Raw genomic sequence first — 20,603 nt, forward strand, 5'->3', positions numbered from 1 at the left:
AAGACACAGCAAGAGCTTTCTACAAGAGGTACCATCATGTGCAAAGGGCCCGAGGCAGAAGAGGGTTTGGCGAGTTTGAGGGTGGTTGGTCCACAGCGTGTAGCTAGCACTGGATGATGCTGGAGAGGCCAGGGCCCCATTGTGCAGGGTCTGTGGACCTTAACAAGAGTCTGGATGTTCTTCTAAGGGCAGAGAGAAACTGGGGGGAAGGGGGGGTGGCAGGCATTATAAAGAGAAATGACCTGGTCTGGGTGAGAAACGATGGTGACCTGGACTACAGTGGTGGCAGCAGAGATGAAGTGTAGAGGTGGGGATTCACACAGCATTCCAGCTTGTGCTGGGGGAGCTGGCTCTCAGGTTCTGGTAGTGTAGATCATCCCCATACCATCCCCTCTAGGACAGGGGCATCTCTGAGCCTGATAGGCAAGGACCAGTGCTGAAGATCACGAGAGGTGCATATGAAGAACCAGCCAGAGCCCTTAGATAGTGTCACTGCCTCCTACCCAGGGAACCTGCTCATGGACCAGCTGAGATTGGACACACCCCCAGCAGAAAGGAATCAGCTTCAGTGGAGCACTGTTTCCTCCAGCCCTGCTCAGATGCTCCCATTGTTTGCCTCATTCTTTCCTCACGATGATGCTGTGAAGCTGCCTTGTCCCCTCCACTCACTGGGGAGGAGACAGAGGCTTCCAGAGCCTAGGTGACTTGTCCTTCCCAGGAAGGGAAGAGCAGAATCTAATGCTGCCTCACCATTTCAATGCTCCTCATGTATTATTTCACAGAGTCCCACAATCACCCCCAGGTAGGCGGAGGAGATGATGGCACCCCAAGTGACAGGTGATGAGCGGGGCTCTCAGGAGCTAAGTGACTTGTCCCATGCCACTGGGTGAGTACATTCTGCCCTGGCCTGGGACCCTGATCTTACTCTGGGAGACCCTGACTATGCTCCTTCCCCAGAGAAGCCGAGGGAAGAAAGAAGCCCTGGGGTTCTCTGGGGCGTGGAGCACATTGATTTTCTACTGCCGCCGTAATGCAGGAGCACAAACTTAGCAGCTTAAAACAAGACAAATGTATCATCTCACAGCTCTCTAGGGCTTGGCTGGTTTCTCTGCTCTGGGTTTCACAAAACCAAAATCAATGTGTCAAGGGTTGGGCCCTTCTCTGGAGGCTCTGGGGGAGAATCTGCTCCTAGGCTTACTTAGATTGTGGGCAGAGTTCAGTTCCCCGTGGTTGTAGGACTGAGGTCCCGGTTTCCTTGCTGACGCTGGCTGGGAGCCTCTCTTGGCCCCTGAAGGTTCCCTATGTTCCTTGTCAAATTGCACCTCCATCATTAAAACTGGCAAAGGCCAATCAAGTCCTTCTCATGCTTCAAATCTCTGACTCCTTCTCTTTCATCTCCCTGACCTCATTCCTCTGCTTCTAGCTGGAGAAAGATTGGGCCCACCTGGATAATCCAGATGACTCCCGATATTTTAGAGCCCATGACCTCAATTACTCCTGCAAAGTCTCCTTTGCCATGTAGTTTATTGTATTCACAGGTTCCAGGAGTTAGGGGGTGGACATCTCTGGGGGGCCATCTGTCTGCACAGTGGGCGACCTGGAAGTCCAGCCCCAGTCAGGTCTTTGGGGGCCTCCTGAGAAAGCTGGAGAGCAATTAGAGCTTTCAAAGCTCTATTCTGTGTAGACAGTTTGAAGACAGGGTTTCTGTCATAGCCACTGGTATGCTCCCCTAAAGGGGAAAGGTAAGGGCCCCTCAGGTGATAAATCCAATGCCAGCCTTGCTTCTTTCCCAGCACACAGGCCAAGTGGGGCCTTGCAGGATTCTTTCATTCTGTTCTATACTGTTTCAGCAGCTGAGACCACTAGGAACTAATAATGAGTCAGCTCTCTGGGTCTTCCACACTGGATGAGCAAGGCCTTCCTGGGGCCACTGTGAGAGCTCCCAAGTGCCTCTCAGGCCCAGGCAGACCAGTCTCCCTGAGGCACGTCTCTGATCTCCCCGCACGCAAAACTATGTAATGGTCTCCTGTTCCCAACAGCATCAAGTCTGGCTCCATGGCCAGTGAACAAGGGCCTTAGACCGCATGACTGCAGTCCCAGTCTTCATGGTCCCTCCCCTTTCTTTCCCTGACACTAGACATTCAGCCACACGGAAGACCATTAGTATCCATCAGTCCTTCCTCCTCTTTTAGCCTGTCAAACTCCTCCAGCCTTGAGTGTCCAAATCCTACTTCTTCCTTGGCTCCAGCCCATTTTCCCTTTCTCCACAAAACACCTTCTCCTCAGCTGGAAGTGGTCTCTGGAGTGAAACACACACACTAATCTGAATCTCACTTTCTTCTCTATACACATTATCCCTGCACTGTGAGCCCACTGACGGCAGTAATGTTTTCTCTTTTTATCAAGGTCTTACATGGAATAGACACTCAATTGACTGAACTGCTTTTGGATTTATTATATCCTTTTAAATACTCTTCTGGTTAAAGGATAAAACGAGTTGCTTTTTTGTTGTTGTTGTTGCTTGTTTTTGTATTGAATATCCCCTGAGGAGAGGTAGGTCTCTACTTCCCTTAAATTTTTTTTTAAAGATTTTATTTGTTTATGGGCGCCTGGGTGGCTCAGTTGGTTAAGCAACTGCCTTCGGCTCAGGTCATGATCCTGGAGTCCCAGGATCGAGTCCCGCTCGGCAGGGAGTCTGCTTCTCCCTCTCCCACTCCTCGTTTGTGTTCCCTCTCTCGCTGTGTCTTTCTCTGTCAAATAAATAAATAAAATCTTTAAAAAAAAAAAGATTTTATTTGTTTATTTGAGAGAGAGAGAGAAAGCACGAGCAGGGGCAGAGGGATAAGTAGGCTCCCCACTGAGCAGAGAGCCTGATGCGGGGCTTGATCCCAGTACACTGGGATCATGACCTGAGCTGGAGGCAGACACTTAACCGACTGAGCCACCCAGACGTCCCAATTTGCCTTAAATGTCTAAGGTGAAGTGTATGCTTATCAGGCTGAATGTCCTACAGAGGTCTGCAGAGTGCCCAGGATTCCAGGAGGTTCTCAGCACTGGTGGCCACTGCACTATTATTCACTTGCACAGGTTAGCACCTGCGTTGAGTAGGATTTGGACACAGAACACTGCTCTTTACCCAGCAGAGGGGAGCCTTGGCCTCCTGCCTGTCCACTCACGGCAGAAAGTCGCAGATCCCTTGGGAGTATGTACTGCACAGGCTCTAGTCACTGCCTCCATGGTAAACACACTGTCTGTGCAGCTATTCCGCCTGAACTCCACCATCCAGGAGGGCAGCCTGCGACTCCAAAGGATCCCCAGGAGGCAGTTCACCCTGCTGCAAAATCCCGCGTACCAACATGGGCTCGGTGCCTTTTAGTTCAAGATGCTACAGTATTTAAATCCTAATGTTATCTGGCAACATGACTTGAATTGCTCCAAAGAGGTTATTCTCTCCTAGGAAAGAGGTTAGATGCTCTTTGTGGAACTGTCATAAATACACACATGGGCTGAAATTCAGCTCTACTTTCTGGAGTGGGCCTTGCTCTCAGAATCTTTCTCCCCCTGAAGCTGCATCAACATCTGGAAGACACATGGTGGATGATCATTAAATTAGCCACCCCCCACCACCTAATCAGGAAAAGGAGAAAAAGCCAGGATCACTCTCCCAGAATATTTCCCAGACTCCTGGAAAATCTTTCCAATCTAAGAACAATATTTTTCTTTCATTTGAATTTCAATCAAAGAATCACATGTTTAAAAAAATAATGACCCCCTGCCACAGTCCGCCTTACACTCAGTCCTTCTCTCCAGGGGCAACAACTATTACCCATGTCCACATATATTTCTTTTGATGATTAATCAGATTTAGACATTATCTTACTGAATTCCTGCCACAATGGACAAGAATTTCTCTCTCCTCCGCCTTCCTAATTTTGACAGGCAAATCATTAGTCTTAGCTCCTCTCCTGTAGTGGTTCTGAAACATCTGCTGCTGTCACCTGGTCAGAGGTGCCTGGGTGGCTCGGTCGATTAAGTGACTGCCTTTGGCTCAGGTCATGATCCCAGTGTCCTGGGATCGAGCCCCACATGGGGCTTCCTGCTTAGCAGAGAGCCTGCTTCTCCCTCTCCTCCCCACTTGTGCTCTCTCTTGCTATCTCTCTCTCTCAAATAAATAAATAAATAAATAATCTTAAAAAAAAAAAAAAGAATCACCTGGTCAGCTTGTTAAAAGACAGATTGCTGGGGCCTGGCCCATAAGTTTCTGATTTAGTGGGTCTGGGTGGGGCCCAAGAATTTCCATTTATCACAAGATCCCAAAAGAGGTTGACACGGCTGGTTCAGCAACCACAATTTAAGAAGTAGTACTCCACTGATGACTTCTGTGATTTTAAGTAGTATTTCTTGTTTCATCAAGTTTTGCAATACCTTTGACCCACCAATTTAAGAAATTAAGAGAACTTTGGTCATTCTATTTTTACCTCTATACAGTCAAATTTAAGGACATTTACATTTTATAGTATACTAAAAATCAATAAATAATGCTAACGTTACTTTGGCTACATGATTATTGATCACAGTAGAACCAAGACAAGTGTCATGATTACATATCGTCTTCTACAGGTGCAAAGTTCAACTCCTAGAATATTCAACTTTCACTTAAGGAAGAATATTTCTAGTATCAAAGTCCTTCTCTTCCATATACTCCTCTACTTGCTCAAAATCCCATGACATTTTGTTCTATGTTTGAACCATGACACATTGACCATATTTCTATTTTTCTGAGAGTTTCTGATTGCCTTTATTTTTTCTTATTTAGAGAAGAAATATTTTTCTTCTACACTGTATCCTAAAGTTTTGTTATTTTCTGTTATTCTGCCTATTGCTGGCTTTATTCTTCCCGAAGTTCATTGATCCTATGTTGTAAATTGGTCCATTATTTTTTTGAATTTGCTGTTACCCTTTTGTTTTGTTGGATGCATCTCGGATTATTTGCTTGGAAGTGTTCCTAGGGAGGTAAACTATATGGTCCTTGCTTGTCTGGAAAATGACTGTATTTTGACCTCATACTTGACTGTTAGGCTAAGTATAAAATTTGAGTTTCAAATCACTTGCTCTCAGAAATTTGAAGCCTTTATTTCACCATATTCTGACTTCTAATATTGCTAATCAGGAGTTTGATGGTCTAGTTAGTATGACTGTACTTCTGTTGTAAGCTGACATATATCCCCCACTATCACCATCCTGTACTCCCTGTCCTGGAAGCATTTAGAATTTTCCTTAAATTTTAGGAGCAGAGATACTGCAAAATGATGTGTCTGGGATATTTTGGGTTTATTCTGCTTGTAAGTTGGTGAGACCATTAAATTAAAAAATAATGTCCTTTACCTCTGGGAAATTTTATTCTATTGTCTCTCTCATAACTTTTTAAATTTCCTCTGTTTACTTTTTCTGGTATTCCTATTACTTGAATATAGGACCTTGTAATTTGATCTTTCAGCTATCTTTTCTATGTGTCTTTTAGCTCTGCTTACTAGGGGATTTCTTACCATCATCTTCTTATCCTATTAAATTTTTGTCTCTGCAATGATAGAGTTATTTTTAAGAACGTTTTTCTTTTTTTCTGTTTCTTCCCTTCAAAAAGAAATAGAATTCTAACCATTTCCCAATGGACAGAATATACTCTTAAATCTCCTTGTATTTATTTTAAGGTGGTTTTCAAATTTACATAATCTATTCTATTCCCTAAATAATCTATTTTCTTCTAAGTCAGTTATTCTGTTGTTTATTTTGTTTCTTTTTCAATATACCACATTTCAATAGTGCAGTTGCCACCACTGGCTGTCCATTTGTATTTAAGAATAAGGCAAAAGGACTGATTAGATAATCTGTGGATGTGTCTGGGTGAATGATAGGAGGGGAAGCTAGCACTTACACTGGAGCCTCTAAATGCCAGGGGAGGTAAGGCTTTCCTCTGGGGAACCAGCCAACTCACACTATCTCAACCAGTTTACTAAATTCTTTACAGAAGAAAAATGCCTGGTTGCTTGCTATTCCCCATGCCTAAAGTATATAGGGACAAGGACAGGGGTGAAACATCAACTCTTCCACTTACCAAGTTTCACTTAATACCCCCCCTTCCTTCCCTATTTCAGTCCCACCTGTCACTCTTGCACCCTTCTGTAACTGCTGGTTTGGCCATGCAGCCTTTCTGGATCCCTGGGTAGATGGACACCCAGCTCCTCTATGTATATAAGGTTCACCCACCAACACTCTTCCATCTTCACTCACTCCAGAAAATTATGACTCTCTTGCTGACTGATGCCCCTTCTCCCACTGGGTTCTCCTCCTTGTCCCTATTAACTCATCTATAATCACTGTAATGGGTGATTTAAATGGGTGAAATAAACATATGTGGCCATCTTGAAAGAGAAGTGACCAAGAAGGGCATTTTAATATTAATCTGTCCCTGCATCTTTGGCTTTGATCACGCTCATTCACTGAGACTCCAGCCTACTCCAAGTGTCAATAACCAGCAGGACATACTGGCCCCCTTCCAGGGTACCTGTATTTTCATGAAAGAAGTTCATGTTCAAAATCAAAAGAAGGATCTAAAAAGTCAGTACTGCCAGTAGGTTGTGTGTATGTGTGTAGCAGGCACTGGGAGCCCTGCCCACATCCCTGTACAACTGCCACCTATCCCCCAGCTCATGTGAGTGCAGGCAGCTAATGGATCACATCTGCATCCTTCCCCAGAGAACTATCCAAAGCTGAAGGGGCTCTCCTTCAAGGAGACCTACACTCCTTTTCTACATGGGATAGCCAGGCAATGGTGGACTAACATGGGACACAAAAGGCCAGCCCCCCTGCCTCAAGAAGAAAACTCTTTGGTGTACTTTATGCTCCTGAGTTCCCCAGCTCATCTAGGGCTAGCCTAGCTGAGGCCACATCCTTGCTTAGTCCCTTCCACTTTCCTCACTTCCTTAGGTTTCTCCCATGTGCTCCCAAATCCCTACCTTAGGCTCTGCTTCTAGGGAACCTGACCCAAGACCATGTGGGAGATACTTTGGTAGAGAATTGGGATGCCTTGGTAAAAATCTCACCACTTAATCGAATGTCTGGATGCACATGTCAAACCTCAAACACTCCTCTGTGGCTTTGTTCACAAGTGTAATCTGCAAGGCATGGCTCACTTGACGAGTGAGTTTTCCCCTAAGCTCAGCACAGTCAGCAGGAGGGTGGGGCCGGCAAGTGGTTCCACAGCTTTGCTCCCATCCTGCACAGAAGTCTAGTTTAGCCAAAAAGCAGTTTTGCCTGACCATCCCCCCACCAGGGTCCTGGATCTGTGGTGATCTTGGGTGTTGAGGAAAGACTGAAAACCGACTTGGGACCACAGTGTCTTTGCCTATTTCTGGAATAGTAGTGCTGCATGTGTCATGGACGGCTCAGGGCAGACAGGCAGCACTGCGGCCGAGTCAGCTCCCGGGCTCACTCCTATTTGGAGGGCCTGCACCTGACATGGCTCTGCAGCTCGTCTACACAGCAGCACATCCGAGAATCTGATGAGCATCAGACAGGATGGGTGGCCCACCAGCACTTGCCCTGTTTTGGGCTCTAGGGATGCTTGGATTGGGAATTTCTTTTTTTTTTTTTAAAGATTTTTTATTTATTTATTTGAGATAGAGAATGAGATAGAGAGAGAGCATGAGAGGGGGGAGGGTCAGAGGGAGAAGCAGGCTCCCTGCCGAGCAGGGAGCCTGATGCGGGACTCGATCCAGGGACTCCAGGATCATGACCTGAGCCGAAGGCAGTCGCTTAACCCACTGAGGCACCCAGGCGCCCGGATTGGGAATTTCTAACTCAACCACCACTTCTACAAGATGACGTTCTCATGCCCTCACCAAGAAAACATTTAGTGAGCACCTACTATGTGACCTAAGTTCTGGAAATGGTCTAGGAACAGGTGTCAAGTTGAGGGGCCAAGTAACCAGTTCATGACCTCCAAGGGGTTATAAGTTTATAGCTGCTAGGGAATAGCCTCACTGTGTTTAAATCACATAGTTCTTAGACGCAACCCCCCAAACCATATATTTTATCATTTTGCAGATCAGGAAAGGGAGGTGCAGAGAGAGGGTGTGCCAGGCAGCCAGGGCCACAACTTCCGCTGCAGGCACCTGCCACCCTGGGTCCCGGCCATGAGCTTCAAGGATCTAACCTGATTCTTCTGGGCAATCTTCTGTCCCTTTTTCCACCGGAGCACTGGTGTTAGAGGGGGCAGTTCTCTCTCCTCCTCTCCAGTCACATGCTCGCCCAGACTGTAGGCAGCTTCAAACACGATGGGACTGATGACGTCCTGCACTCGCCGCTGAAACAATAAACAAGCAGGCGCATGAACTGCTAATCTGGCCGACATGTGCAGAGCATTTCACAGTTTACCAAGACCTTCCACATGGATTGCCTCATAGGATCCTCACAGCCTGCCCTTGTGAGGTAAGATTTTATTGCTCTCATATTTTAGATGAGGTCACTGAGGCGGAGAGTAGTGAACGTCTTGTCCAAGGTCACCTTGTTAATGAGCGGGGGCGTCCCCACTCTACCTTGCGTGGTGCTAAATCATCCTCTCTTTAGCATATGGAACACATTACCTTACTCGTCTTCCAAATAGTCTTAATAAGCCAGCTGACGGGCGGGAGAGCATCTGCACTCACGCTGTAGGCTAACCCTTTGCATCCGTGGTGTCTGGATGACCAAAAGTCTTTTGTATGGAGATAAATATGGTTCTTGTGCTGGGGCAGGAGATCCAAGGACACGGAGGAGCCTATTGTCTTCCCAGGGTTAGGTATCGGTGGAGCCAGGATTGAATGTCTTATTTCTGGCCTTATGTTCTTTCTTCTGAAACCCCAGGACTTTAAGACCCAAAGGAATGAATGACAGGTTGCTAGTCAAAACAGGAAGGAGAGGAAGGAAGGGAAGAAATTAAACAGACAACGGACACCTACAAGATGCCGGGCACTGTACCAGGTGTTCTAGACAGATGAGCAACATGCCTGAGCCCTGTGAACTAGGACTTCTCATCCTCCATCATACAGAAAAGGGAAAGGAAGTTACAAGGATACGTTCCCCAGGGCACAAGGCTGATAAGGATTTGAGTTGCATTCAACCCTGGAGCTCTTGGCCTTTTGGTATGAGGTGTCACCATCTCTTGGGGACTCTGGGTCCCCCAGTGTAATGGTCTCCTCTTAGAGGCAGGGGTACAGGGTAGGCAGTCCCGTGTTAGGGCCAGCACGTCCTATGTGAGCTGGGCTTCCAAGTGGAGCGGGGCAAATCTGAGACGTGGCACGAATAAGCCAAGTCCCCGCTGCTCTGTACCTGTCATGGGCAGGGAGCCAGCAGAGAAGCACGGCAGGCCCGTCAGGGACTGAGAGAAGCTGGGCAGGTGGGCAGAAGTCAATCACAGAGCCAGGAGCAGAGCTGAGGACTTCAGACCACTCTCTGTGTGAAGTTTGGTGGAATTTCGAGCCAATTAGAGCTGTGTTCAAAATAGTAGAAAGTTCTAAAGTTCCCAAGCAGTGCACAGTGAGGAACCTGCTCCCAGCCCACCCTGGCACCCAGCGCCCCTCTCCAGAGGCAGGCACGCCTGTCAGGTTTTGGATATTGGTCCAGTGAAAGCGGATGCAGGCGAATCGCAGTTGGTGGCATGCTGTGGTTTGTTTTCTTCGCTTAGCATGAATGCTGGAGATGGTCCAGTCAGTAACAGAACTCTAGCACACGACGACGTGTTACTGTTGATGCTCTTACCGACCAACGTTTGCACTCAAATCCACCTTAACAAGTGAATGGGTGGCAGCCTGCCCACAAATTAGCCGCATTCTCCAAAATGGGGTCTAGGAACCTCAGTTCCTCAGGAAGGGAATAAATAAAAGGGTCTGAGATCAATCAAGTTGGGGAGGGTGGATGGAGGGGGGCAGAGACCAGGTTAAACAATGTTAAAGAGAGTTTTTATTTTGTTTTGTTTCTTTCTGTTTCTATTACAATTGCCTCTGAAAGAGGGTAAGGTCGACTGTGGAACAGACACACGCAGCGGAGGGCAGAGTAGGATTGCTCCACAGCAGCCCAGGAGAGGTGGCGGCGTGGGAACCAGGGTGCTGTGGGGCGGGGAGCCAGATGTGGCCACACCTGGGGAGCGTGAGGGACAGATGACTCTGGGGGTGGGGGCCTGAGTGGCCAGGAGATGATATATCTTTGTGTTCAGGAAAGCATTCAGCGGGGAATAGATTCAATCCTTCAGCATAACTAAAATATAGGACCTCTCCCAGGGGGAGGGATGGGGAAACCTTTTGGATAAACTGCTTCCAGAAAATTTTCTTGACTTTCAGATTTTAGGGACAGATATTTAGTACCTATGTCCTTTCCAGGAGCAAAACATACTCCTGGGAAACAGATCCCCTCTGCCTTGCTGACTCCGCTAAGCAGAGTTTAAAGACTGTTGGGGGTGTGGGGAATAAAAAACCAGTGCGATCTTCATGGTTTTACAAATAAGTGCTTCTGTGTTTGTTTGTTTGTTTTTAAGGTTGACTACCTTAAGGCTTTTCATTTAAATCCTTCACAGTGAAATAAGTCAGTCATTATGTTTTTATTCTTGGGGGAAAGTTTGAATCTGGGGGTGGGGTAGACCGAAGTAGTTCATCGTTTCTTGGCTACCAAATGCATGTATTCCGGAGACTGGGGCCAAGATGTTATGTTACTTAATCTGCATACCACTGGAGCTGGTAAGATTATTGCTCCCATCTTGTAGATGAGGCAACAGAGGCTCAGGAGCTCAAATAATCACGCACCACCCCAAAGCTAGTAACAAGTGGTAGAACCAGAAGCAAAACTGCTTTCCCTGAAGTCCATAAAATACTATTTAATGGTTTTCCCAGCTGCTTTAGGTTCTGACGTCACCCTCAAAAATCACCTGTTAACTGAAGAGGATACGGGGCAGGGGTGGGGGGGGGGTGGCTGTTTCTCACACAAGTGTGCCAGCACTGTTCCTAAACCTGCAGTTATCCCAGCCAGGCTCACCGTGGAGGGAAACCGTACTGGTGTGGCTTATTGGGGATGAGTCATGAAGTCTGACATCTAGGCGCGCAGATGCTATGCTCTGGCACTGATTGCAAGAACCTGTTTTAATGAAGAAGTCTGGAAAAACAGTTCTTATTACATGTCCTGGTAGCTCTGGGCAGAAGGGAACAAAACCACACCGAGCCATGGGCGGAGGCAGAGGAGGGTGCAGCATGCTGAAAGGTGCCAACACCCCCAAGAGGACATCCCCCCTCCCACGCTGTGTTTGTTTTATCTGAGCTGCGAAGGAAAAGTAGCAGCAACATTTAGTGGTTTCCTTTTCATTTTTGAAAGCTTCCCTCAGATCAACACTGCAATTAGTGGAGGAACTCCTTAGGATAGAGGAGGCTTAGCCTTCTGGCAGAGACTGTAATCACTGAAATGTTACTGCTTAAAAAAAAAAAAAAAATCACCACTATGAACTGAAACTTCTAACGTTGAACACTTATTTGACAGACCAAGAGGCAAGAATCTACCTTTTCGCACTAAAAATCTACAGGAAGTCTCCTGATTCTGAAAGCTGAAGGAGGCCACATAGAGAACACCCCCTGGGTGGTGGCAGAATTTGTGGTGGTTGAGGTTTAACAGGGAACTTACCATATGCTCAACTTGAAATTTATTGGGTGCTTACTTTATGCCAGGCAATGTGCTGGCCCTAAGGGAGACGGAGATGAAAGACCCTCGGGGAAACAGGTAAGCAATGACCATCTAGTGCAACACGCACAGAAGAGGCTTTGGAGACACAAATGAAGGACATCTGATTTGGACAAAGGGTCGGAAGGCTTCCCAGAGGAGGTGCCCCAGGCTCAGCCGTAAGACAGAAGGACATCGGCCAGAGAGCAGGCAGGAAGCATGGCTGGTCCAGCAGGGTAGAGAGGACAGGGGGTGTCCAGTAGATTGCATGTGATTCCCAAAGGTGGGGAAGTTGGGCTTGTGGGGAGGACTAGGGAGAGAAGAGGCCAAAGCAGAGAATGGATCTCAGGGGGACTCACAGGTTGTGCTGACTTCATCCTGGGAGCTGGGAAGAATTGCGAGGAGGGTAAGGTGATGCTAGAGGCTGTGTTCGAGAAGAGTCCCTCTGGTTTCTTGCACTGATAGGGGTGAGATGGGAGGCAGAGAGGCCAGGGAGGAGGCTGGAGGAAGCTGTGTTCTAGAAAGATCCCTCTAGCTGTAGAATGGAAGCAGACTGATTGGGGGGCAGGCCTGGGGACAAGCAGGATAGGAGGAGGAAAATAGATAGGAAAGGAAAATAGACAGATAGGAAAATAGATAGATAGGAAAATCTGTAAAAAAAAAAAAACCTGCCCTATTACAAAATGAATTATTATGAACTCCACATGTAGCAAGAACTGGTTTCTCATTTTATGAGAGAAAAAACTGAGGCCAAGTGTGATTTCATTTAGAGTCCTATAAATTGAAAAAATAAATGAAAATTTAAATTAAACCTGAGGGAAAAATTCCTGGAAAAAATTTTAAACAAAACTTTACAAAAAGCACAATGGACTATAAGAGTCTTACGAGACGAGATTTACCCTGGGAAGAGACAAAGCTTTATCTTTGGATGAGTTCAGTTATAAACACTGACTAGACAGAGCTCTGAAAAACAGCTGAATTCAAAGAACTCTGGGAATGCGGTCATGAGAAGCAGAAATAAATGGTGAGCAACTCAGTACATCTTGTTTCTGAAAGTTTCTTGATGAGATTAGAGATTTTAATTATGACAACAGATTACTCCATACATAATATCTTATGGAAATAGGTATCATTATTAGTCTGCTATGTATTATTCTCTGGCAAGCATCCATGCTCAGAAAGCCATCAGTGACTCTTCAATTGACATATTTGCATTCATTATATATGAAAATTACATAACCCACTGAAGCTTTTTCCTCGCTAAAGATAAAACAACGGCTAGCTGGATATCTGCAAAATGGTTTGCTCTTGTGCTTGAGAGTTTCTGTGTGTATGTGGTGGGCGGGTGTTGCTTATGTAGCTGATTTGTATGTTTGTATGTTTTGTGATTTTTTGTTTTGTTTCTTTTTCTCTGCATGCATTCCAAAATATGCCAGTAGGGGATTAGAACTTTGGACCATTTAGAAACAATCTTCTAAGAGCATGTCACGTCCTTGTAGAATGTTCTTTGCAAAGAGACATGTTAATTACATCACAGATAATTACACACATCATTTGTCAGCTAAACGACACCAGACGAAATGAGCCCAGTGTGGAGATTTTCCAGTCTATGTGTCCCCTAGGGAAAACCAAACTTTGGCTTCTAATCTACTGCCCTGCCCTTCTTAATTCTCTCTTCCCATCTCCTAGCCCCAATCCCCCACAGCGACTTTTAAAAATATTTGTAGGTGAATAAAAAACTAACACAGAAGAAAATGCTAAAAACATAACCCATGAAAGCAAAATGAGCAGAGCTGACCCAGGCAAGTTTTCCTGTTCCCCACCACCCTTCTCCCATATCATCTCAGCCATCAGTCCTATATCCCGTTGGCATATCAGCCTCAGTCCTCACCTCAGGACAGATGCTCCAGGATGGCCAGAGTTAAAAGCAGCCTTTGTGTTGCCACTCAGTGGAAGAAGGAGACATGGGGATGAAGGGCGGGGACCCACTTGGCTCAGCAGGCAGTTGAAAACCCTGGGATGTCAATCTCCTCTCTCTGCATCTTAAGCTGATAAGCAACCTTGTGAGGACGGGGATACAACTCAGCCAAGTTCATCTGCTCAGGTCCCACTGCTGAGACCAGCTGTGCCCCCTGCTCATGCTGTTCCCACGTCTGGAATGCCCTTCTCCCTACAAAACAGGATTCTACCCTTTGAGGTCCAGCTCAAGGTTGCTTGAGGATGCCAGCCTTCCAGCCACACAACCCCTCCCCCACCAAACCCAGTGTCCTCATGACCCATTCTGGCACTTGATTATTTTCTGTCTTCTACTCCTGTCTTTGCTTGATGTTAAGGATTTCCCCTTACCTCCCACGTAAAGGTTCTGAAACTAGGATGCATGTTAGCATTGAATAATACATTTATCATGAGAATGTTTCCCCTCCTCAACTCCTGCCTGAAAAGCTGTCATTACATTGTTAGCAATGTGGGAAGGGAGGAAATACAGCGCTAGTTCTTGGGTGAGCTAAATCATGGGTGGTAAGTGTAGCTGTGGGAATCAGATGTCAGCTCTACCTTGTCTCCTGGACAAGACAGAGCATGCTCTTGTCTGATGGGGTAGCACGTGGCAGCAGTAGGCAGGACACGGCACTCAGGGGTGACACGTGTGTGTGGGAGGGAGGTGGAAGGGCGAGTGCGCAGACATTGTGGTTGACCCTCCCGAGGAACTTCAGCTGGGTTGTCTTCAGCCCAACCCTTGGTTGTGTGTGCCTGGGCCGGACACCATATTAGGCATAGGGAAGCAGAGAGGATGTAGGCAGGAGGGTGTGAGCAAAAAGCCATGATGCAGAGGGGCAGGCACCCAATCAAGAACTGTGGGAACCCAGTGGGAGGGAATCACTTGGGACCCTGAAAGAGGTGCGGGTGGGAGTATCAAGAGTCCGTGGAGAGGTGGGGAGCCTGGAAGAATTGGAAGTTCAGTAGGCTGATAGGGGGATGGGTATGAGTGCTGTTGTATCAGCCAGTGGAGACAATCTGGAGGTCTAGGAGACTTCTGCATGGCGGAAGAATGGAGGCAGCAGACAGGTGGAAAGCAACGACTTCGACATGAGACTGTCCTAGGCCCGCGGCAGTCCCAGCTCCATCTCTTACAGGCTGTGTGACATTGGTTACTTCATCTCTCTGAACCTGTTTTCACAGATGTAAGATGGGTTGACACAGTCGACCCTGCACAGCTGTTGTGAAGACTGGAGACCATACACATCGAGCACCATGGAGAGCTCCTGGTACTCAGTTAAAGCCAGTGGCACCTGTGTTATCGTATCACCATCATCACTATCACCATCGGCACCACCGGAGAAGGGGCTGTGGGGCAAGATCCCAGGGTGAGAGGCACGGAGGGGCTTGCAGACAGCGAGCGAAAGTAGGCTGGAACAAGGTTACAGGACCTTGAAATTCCGTGGGCCATGGGGACTGTCATGAATTTTGTAAGCCAGCCTTGGGAATAAGAGGTGATCTGACGGACTGATGGGGGATGGAAAGGGAGGAGGACAGGACCTTTATGGGGCTGGTGCACCCATCTCCCAGCTGCATGTCAGCTGTCATAAGGTCACAGCTACCTCTTACAGAGAAACGTCCTTGGTTAAGTGGGAGCCACGTTATGAAACAGGTTTTATGCCCCCAGTCCTCCTCACTGGCAATGACTGACTGCCATAGGGGTATAAAAGGGGAGACTCCTTGCTAAAAGGTAGGACAACTTTGTGGTGTGCTTCATTCCCCAGAGCTCCTCCACAGGATCAGGCTGAGGCTGGTCTCCAGCTGGGACAATCCCCCGCCCCTGCCTACTGTCCTCATTACCCTTTGCTGATAGCGCCCCCTCCATAAATCCTATACAAGTAAATTCATATCTCAAACTCTGCATCCAGGAACCTGACCTACATAGTAACTCAGGGCTACAAAAAGTTGTGGCAGCAGACATACTTCTACATATACACACAATACATAAAATGTGGACTTGGACATAGGGAGAGACAGTCCCTGCTTGTTCAACATCTACCCTCAACCCCCTGCCATACCCAAAGGGAATCCTATGCCCCCTTCATGAAAGAGATGAAAATACCAAGGGCCAAGAAGTGAAGAGACTCACTGAGATCACAGGGCCAGGACCCCTTCTTTTTTTTTTTTTTTTAATTCTTATGTTAATCCCCATACATTACATCATTAGTTTTAGATGAAGTGTTCCATGATTCATTGTTTGTGCATAACACCCAGTGCTCCATGCAGAATGTGCCCTCCTCAATACCCACCACCAGGCTAACCCATCCTCCCACCCCCCTCCCCTCTAGAACCCTCAGTTTGTTTTTCAGAGTCCATCGTCTCTCATGGTTCATCTACCCCTCCCGATTTCCCCCGCTTCATTCTAAACCCCTCCCGCTAACTTCTTTTTTTTTTTCTTAACATATATTGCATTATTTGTTTCAGAGGTACAGATCTGAGATTCAACAGTCTTGCACAATTCACAGCGCTTACCAGAACACATACCCTCCCCAGTGTCTATCACCCAGTCATCCCATCCCTCCCACCCCACCCCCCACTCCAGCAACCCTCAGTTTGTTTCCTACAATTAAGAATTCCTCATATCAGTGAGATCATATGATACATGCAGGACCCCTTCTTCTGCACCCCTGGATTCTGTGAAGGAGTATGAATGCAGCAGTCAGAGCAAAGAGGGGGGCTCTGGTCAGGGAAGTCTTTGAACTGTGGTCAGGAGGAATGCATCCCACAGTTCTGTGGATCCTGTGGATCCCAGTCTCTCACCAGGAGGGAAATGTGGCAGACAAGGCAGCATTCTGAGAGCTGTGAATGGTCTCGAAAGTGACCCAGTCAGGCCCTGCGAGCTCCCAGGGGATGCTGCTCTGCAGGTGCCAAATTCCTCCTTGTTCGCGTTCTGGCCTGCGTGACCAGCGCTGGGTGCACGATGTCATGACTAACCCTCATGCCTGTCTCTACTGCCAAACTGTGAGATCAAAGTTGTGCAAGGGGCAGAAATCAGATTCCCAAGGCAGCTCATCCCACATCAGCTTTGACCTCTGTTTCTTTTAATGATTATAGTGATGTTGTAAAATATTATAAAAGGGGTGGGTATTTCGTTGGGTCTGGCAGTGCTAAAAAAAAATCACTGTTTTAAAGTATCATATCAAAAGGGATTCTGCATCCTCACTTGGCAACACATGTCCACCATTAAATCTGAACTACTGAGGTGAGCAGTTTCCACCCACCCACTACAGATGTCCAGAAAGTCTCATACATAGCAGACACCGTTACTGCCTGCCCAGATGTCCTTTACAGCTGGTGCACCCCCACCCCAAGCTGCTCCAGCTCCCACCAGCTCCCACCAGCTCCCACGTACAACCTTCTTCAGAGATGGCCTCTGGCTCAGGGGAGCCATCTCCTCCAGAGATGCCTGCCAGGTGAGGCTCTGTGGCAGGCAGAATTCTAAGGTGACCCCTGATGACTCCTGCTCTTGTATATCCCCCTCCCCTTGAGTGTGGGAAGGACCGTAACTGTGACACATGTTGCCCCCATGATTATGTTACATTATATGGCAATGGTGAAGGGATTTTGCAGACATCAGTAAGGTCCCAAATCCATTGAATTTGAGTTCATCAACAGGGAGATTACCTGGGTGGGCCTACTCAGGTGAATCCTTTATAGGTGGGCTTAGTTTTTCTCTAAGAGACTGGACTCAGGAGACACTCTTCCTGCCAACCTTGAAGAAGCAAGCCACTATGGCCTCCTAGCTGCAAAGAAGGAAGTCTACCACCAACCACGTGGGCCTGGAAAAAGAAACCAAGCCTCAGACAAGACCTGGTTGACAGTGTGGATTGTAGCTTTGAGGCCCTGGGCCACTGGACCCAGGTAGGCGGGGCCCCAGGCTCCTGACCCAAAGAAACTGCGAGATGATAAATGGGTATTGTTTTAAGCTGCTCAATCTGTAACTTTTTATATATCACAGGAAACTAAAATGTGCCCCACTCCCCTGGCTGGCTGATGCAGAGGTCAAACAGTCCATCCCGCTGGCCTCTGGATGGAGGAGCTCCATGGTGCAATTCAGAGTCTGTGGCTCCCTCGTGGGACCAGGCTGAGGCTCAGCTTCTCCAGAGACCACATCCTTAACCCAACATTTCCCTGCCCCCATCTGTCTCCCTCACTTCTGAGAGCCCCCTCCCCCAGCCGCCGTCAATCTCAGGCAGAAGTCCCCACCCCAGATTCTGTTCCTGGGGAAGCGGATGTGAGATACCACATAATAAATCCCATGTTGAATGTGTTGGCTGAAATATCCTTAAAGAGATGAGAGAAGCTAGATGTAGCAGGATGGTGACCCTGATCTCATGTCTGATCAAAACACAAGGAGATTTAGGACGACCGTGCATTGAGTTGGGGTTCCCACACAGGCTACCGTGTTGACCATTATGCTCCCCTACTTTCAATTCAGAGTTTCACCATGCCCTCCTTCTAGTTATTCTCGAAAAGAACAGAACTAGCACCCTGTGAATAAGTCTTGGGGCTCAGGGGGTGGATTAAAGATACAGATCAGCCCCAGGCTTCCTCAAGGCAAACTTTTTTCTTTCTTAGAGCTGCTCACAAAGCATCTCCAGTGCACACGGCTCTGAATTTTACAAAGGGCAGAGTAGCAAGAAAGGGACAAAATTAATAAAAGATCTGTGGCTTGGAGCATCCACAAAATTAATAATGAGCTCCTCATCCCTGAAGAGTTATATGATGCATGTCATGCAAACTGTAGGACTGTTTGTTTTTCTACTTGCAACCAAAATTACATCTTAAACCAGAGGTTCTCAACCCAGAAGAGAATTCAGGGGTCTGTGAACTTGGACGGAGAGAAAAAAATTACATCTTCATTTTTATTAGCCTCACACTGAAATTAAGCATTTCCTTTCATTATAAATGTAGGCAGCAAACCACTGAAGTATTAGAAAGACTTATGACTCTGTCAGCAATTGAAATCTGAGATATTTTCACATTATATCACAGTTGTAGAGGCCTCGAAATATTGTTCATGCTCATCAATACTTCAAAATTGTCAGAGCTCATTATTTAATGTATTAATAAAAAGTAATAATATTATAAATGCGGGTTTTCTTTTTAACACTGATAGCTGAATTTCAATATAAATCTACATATTTTTAAAAGTTCTATGTATCTTACTGTATGCGCTTAAAACATCTTCTCCCAACTGCCAAAGGGGTCCATGTACAAAAACGGTCAAGAACTTTGGTCTTAATGGTAAATGATACAATGAGAGGGACAATCTTGTGGTTTCTGAAGTGCTTCCAAATATGCTTCAAAAACTGCAGAAAGAAGCATTATGTTGTTTCAGTTTTCATAGGTTATATGAACTCCCTGGTTTCAGCAGTTAAAAATATACTGTCCATTACATTTTATGACAGGTTCAAGGCCTGCGCTCAAAATCATACCAGGGCTCCCGGGGTTTTAAGAATTCCATCCTGGACAGATATTTCGGGCCAGAGGAGAGCAAATCTGCTTCAATGCTGAGAGTTATATGAAAGCATCTGTTTCCCTGTGTGAGCCCATAGGAGGGGAAGGGGAGAGAGAGTGGGCTCTCCGGGCTACATGTAGTGTTCACTGCTTTTACAAAAGGAATCCTGACCTTCCCAGGGCAGGCCTGCTGCTTCACGAGCCCTGAGAGGGTATCTAGAAAGCTGAGAAGCTTGCCCTAGACCTTGGTGGTGTGTGAAAATCCTGAACCGTGACTAAAATGAAGGAGAGAGTCAACATACCGACCCCACAAGATTTCCAAGCTACTCAAACCACAGTGGGCCTATCTGCTCAGCTTGGGGGCTAACTGAACCAGCACAATTTCTCTGAATGATTTGCAGCTTAGCAAGTGAAGTAAGTAGCTCCCCTCCAGCCTGTAATAAAATGAGGTCATTAAAATTCCAGTGAATTTCATCAAAACTTAGGCACTCCTTGGTCTATTCCATTCTCCTCTTGCCACTCTGTTTCCATTGGTTTGGCCAAGATCATCAACAGCTGCCATGTTGCTAGATCCACCAGACAGCCCCTCTCTGTTTTCATCTTTCTTGACCCCCAAAAGCACTCCTTATAGTTGAGTCTCTTCCCCCTGAAGCTCATCCTTCCCCGACTCATCCAGGGGATGTCTCACTTCTTCTGCCCCCACTGTTCCTTGTCCTCCTGAGATGATATCTGAACAACACATGGCATTTACTGGTGAACATATTCCCCACCTCCCAAACTAGACTACAACTCCCGGGAAGCAGAGGCCATGTTGAATTCATCTTAGCATGTCCCAGGGCAAGGGATGGAGCAGACACTCAATAAACACTTGCTGAGGTGTATGAGTACTGACATGGACACTCACCCGAAAAAGAAGGCATTGGTGAATCTGAGATCACCCCTCCAAAAAAAGGCAGCTTTATTCAATAGACCAATCCTACACTATTAACCTACAGTTAATATACAATATGGGAGACATCTTACCAACATTTACCTGAAGCTTTATTGCTTTGCTCTACCTTTACTTCCTTTCAGTGTTTATATATCTCACCTCTTTACTGCCTTTCTTTTCAAACCAACCTCCTTCTTAACCTTGGCTCTTCTAAATATCTTTAAGTTCAAAAGAAGCATGTCACACCGATTCACAAAAACCTTATTAAACCACTTCATAACTACCATTTATTACACCTTTTCGTTAGCACTCTTGGATTTCCTGGATACTATGGGATCCCAACCCAGTAATAAAGAAAACAGACACTGGCTTCTTACTCATGGGGAAGGGCTGGAACCTTGGCAAAGGGACACTCCTTTAGTTTTGGTCCCTTCAGCACTGGCGC

The 20,603-nt window shown here is 46.7% G+C and overlaps 1 protein-coding gene across 3 annotated transcripts in view; it reads right to left on the reverse strand.

Moving 5' to 3' along the window:
* The window catches only part of ITGA9 (integrin subunit alpha 9), a 344,586-nt gene that overhangs the window by 159,851 nt on the left and 164,132 nt on the right, over positions 1-20,603 (reverse strand). For 2 of the 3 annotated variants that reach the window (XM_045904049.3, XM_054504511.2), the window contains exon 16: positions 8,213-8,362. The exons of the other annotated variant lie outside the window; for it this stretch is intronic. In XM_045904049.3, the coding sequence (XP_045760005.1) occupies positions 8,213-8,362 (150 nt within the window). The remainder of the gene's footprint in view (positions 1-8,212; positions 8,363-20,603) is intronic. 3 annotated transcript variants of the gene reach the window in all.

Source organism: Mirounga angustirostris, unplaced genomic scaffold (genome assembly GCF_029215605.1).
Source record: "Mirounga angustirostris isolate CCGP_5_RB_7025 unplaced genomic scaffold, mMirAng1.0.hap1 SCAF_1, whole genome shotgun sequence".
NCBI classification, from domain to species: domain Eukaryota; kingdom Metazoa; phylum Chordata; class Mammalia; order Carnivora; family Phocidae; genus Mirounga; species Mirounga angustirostris.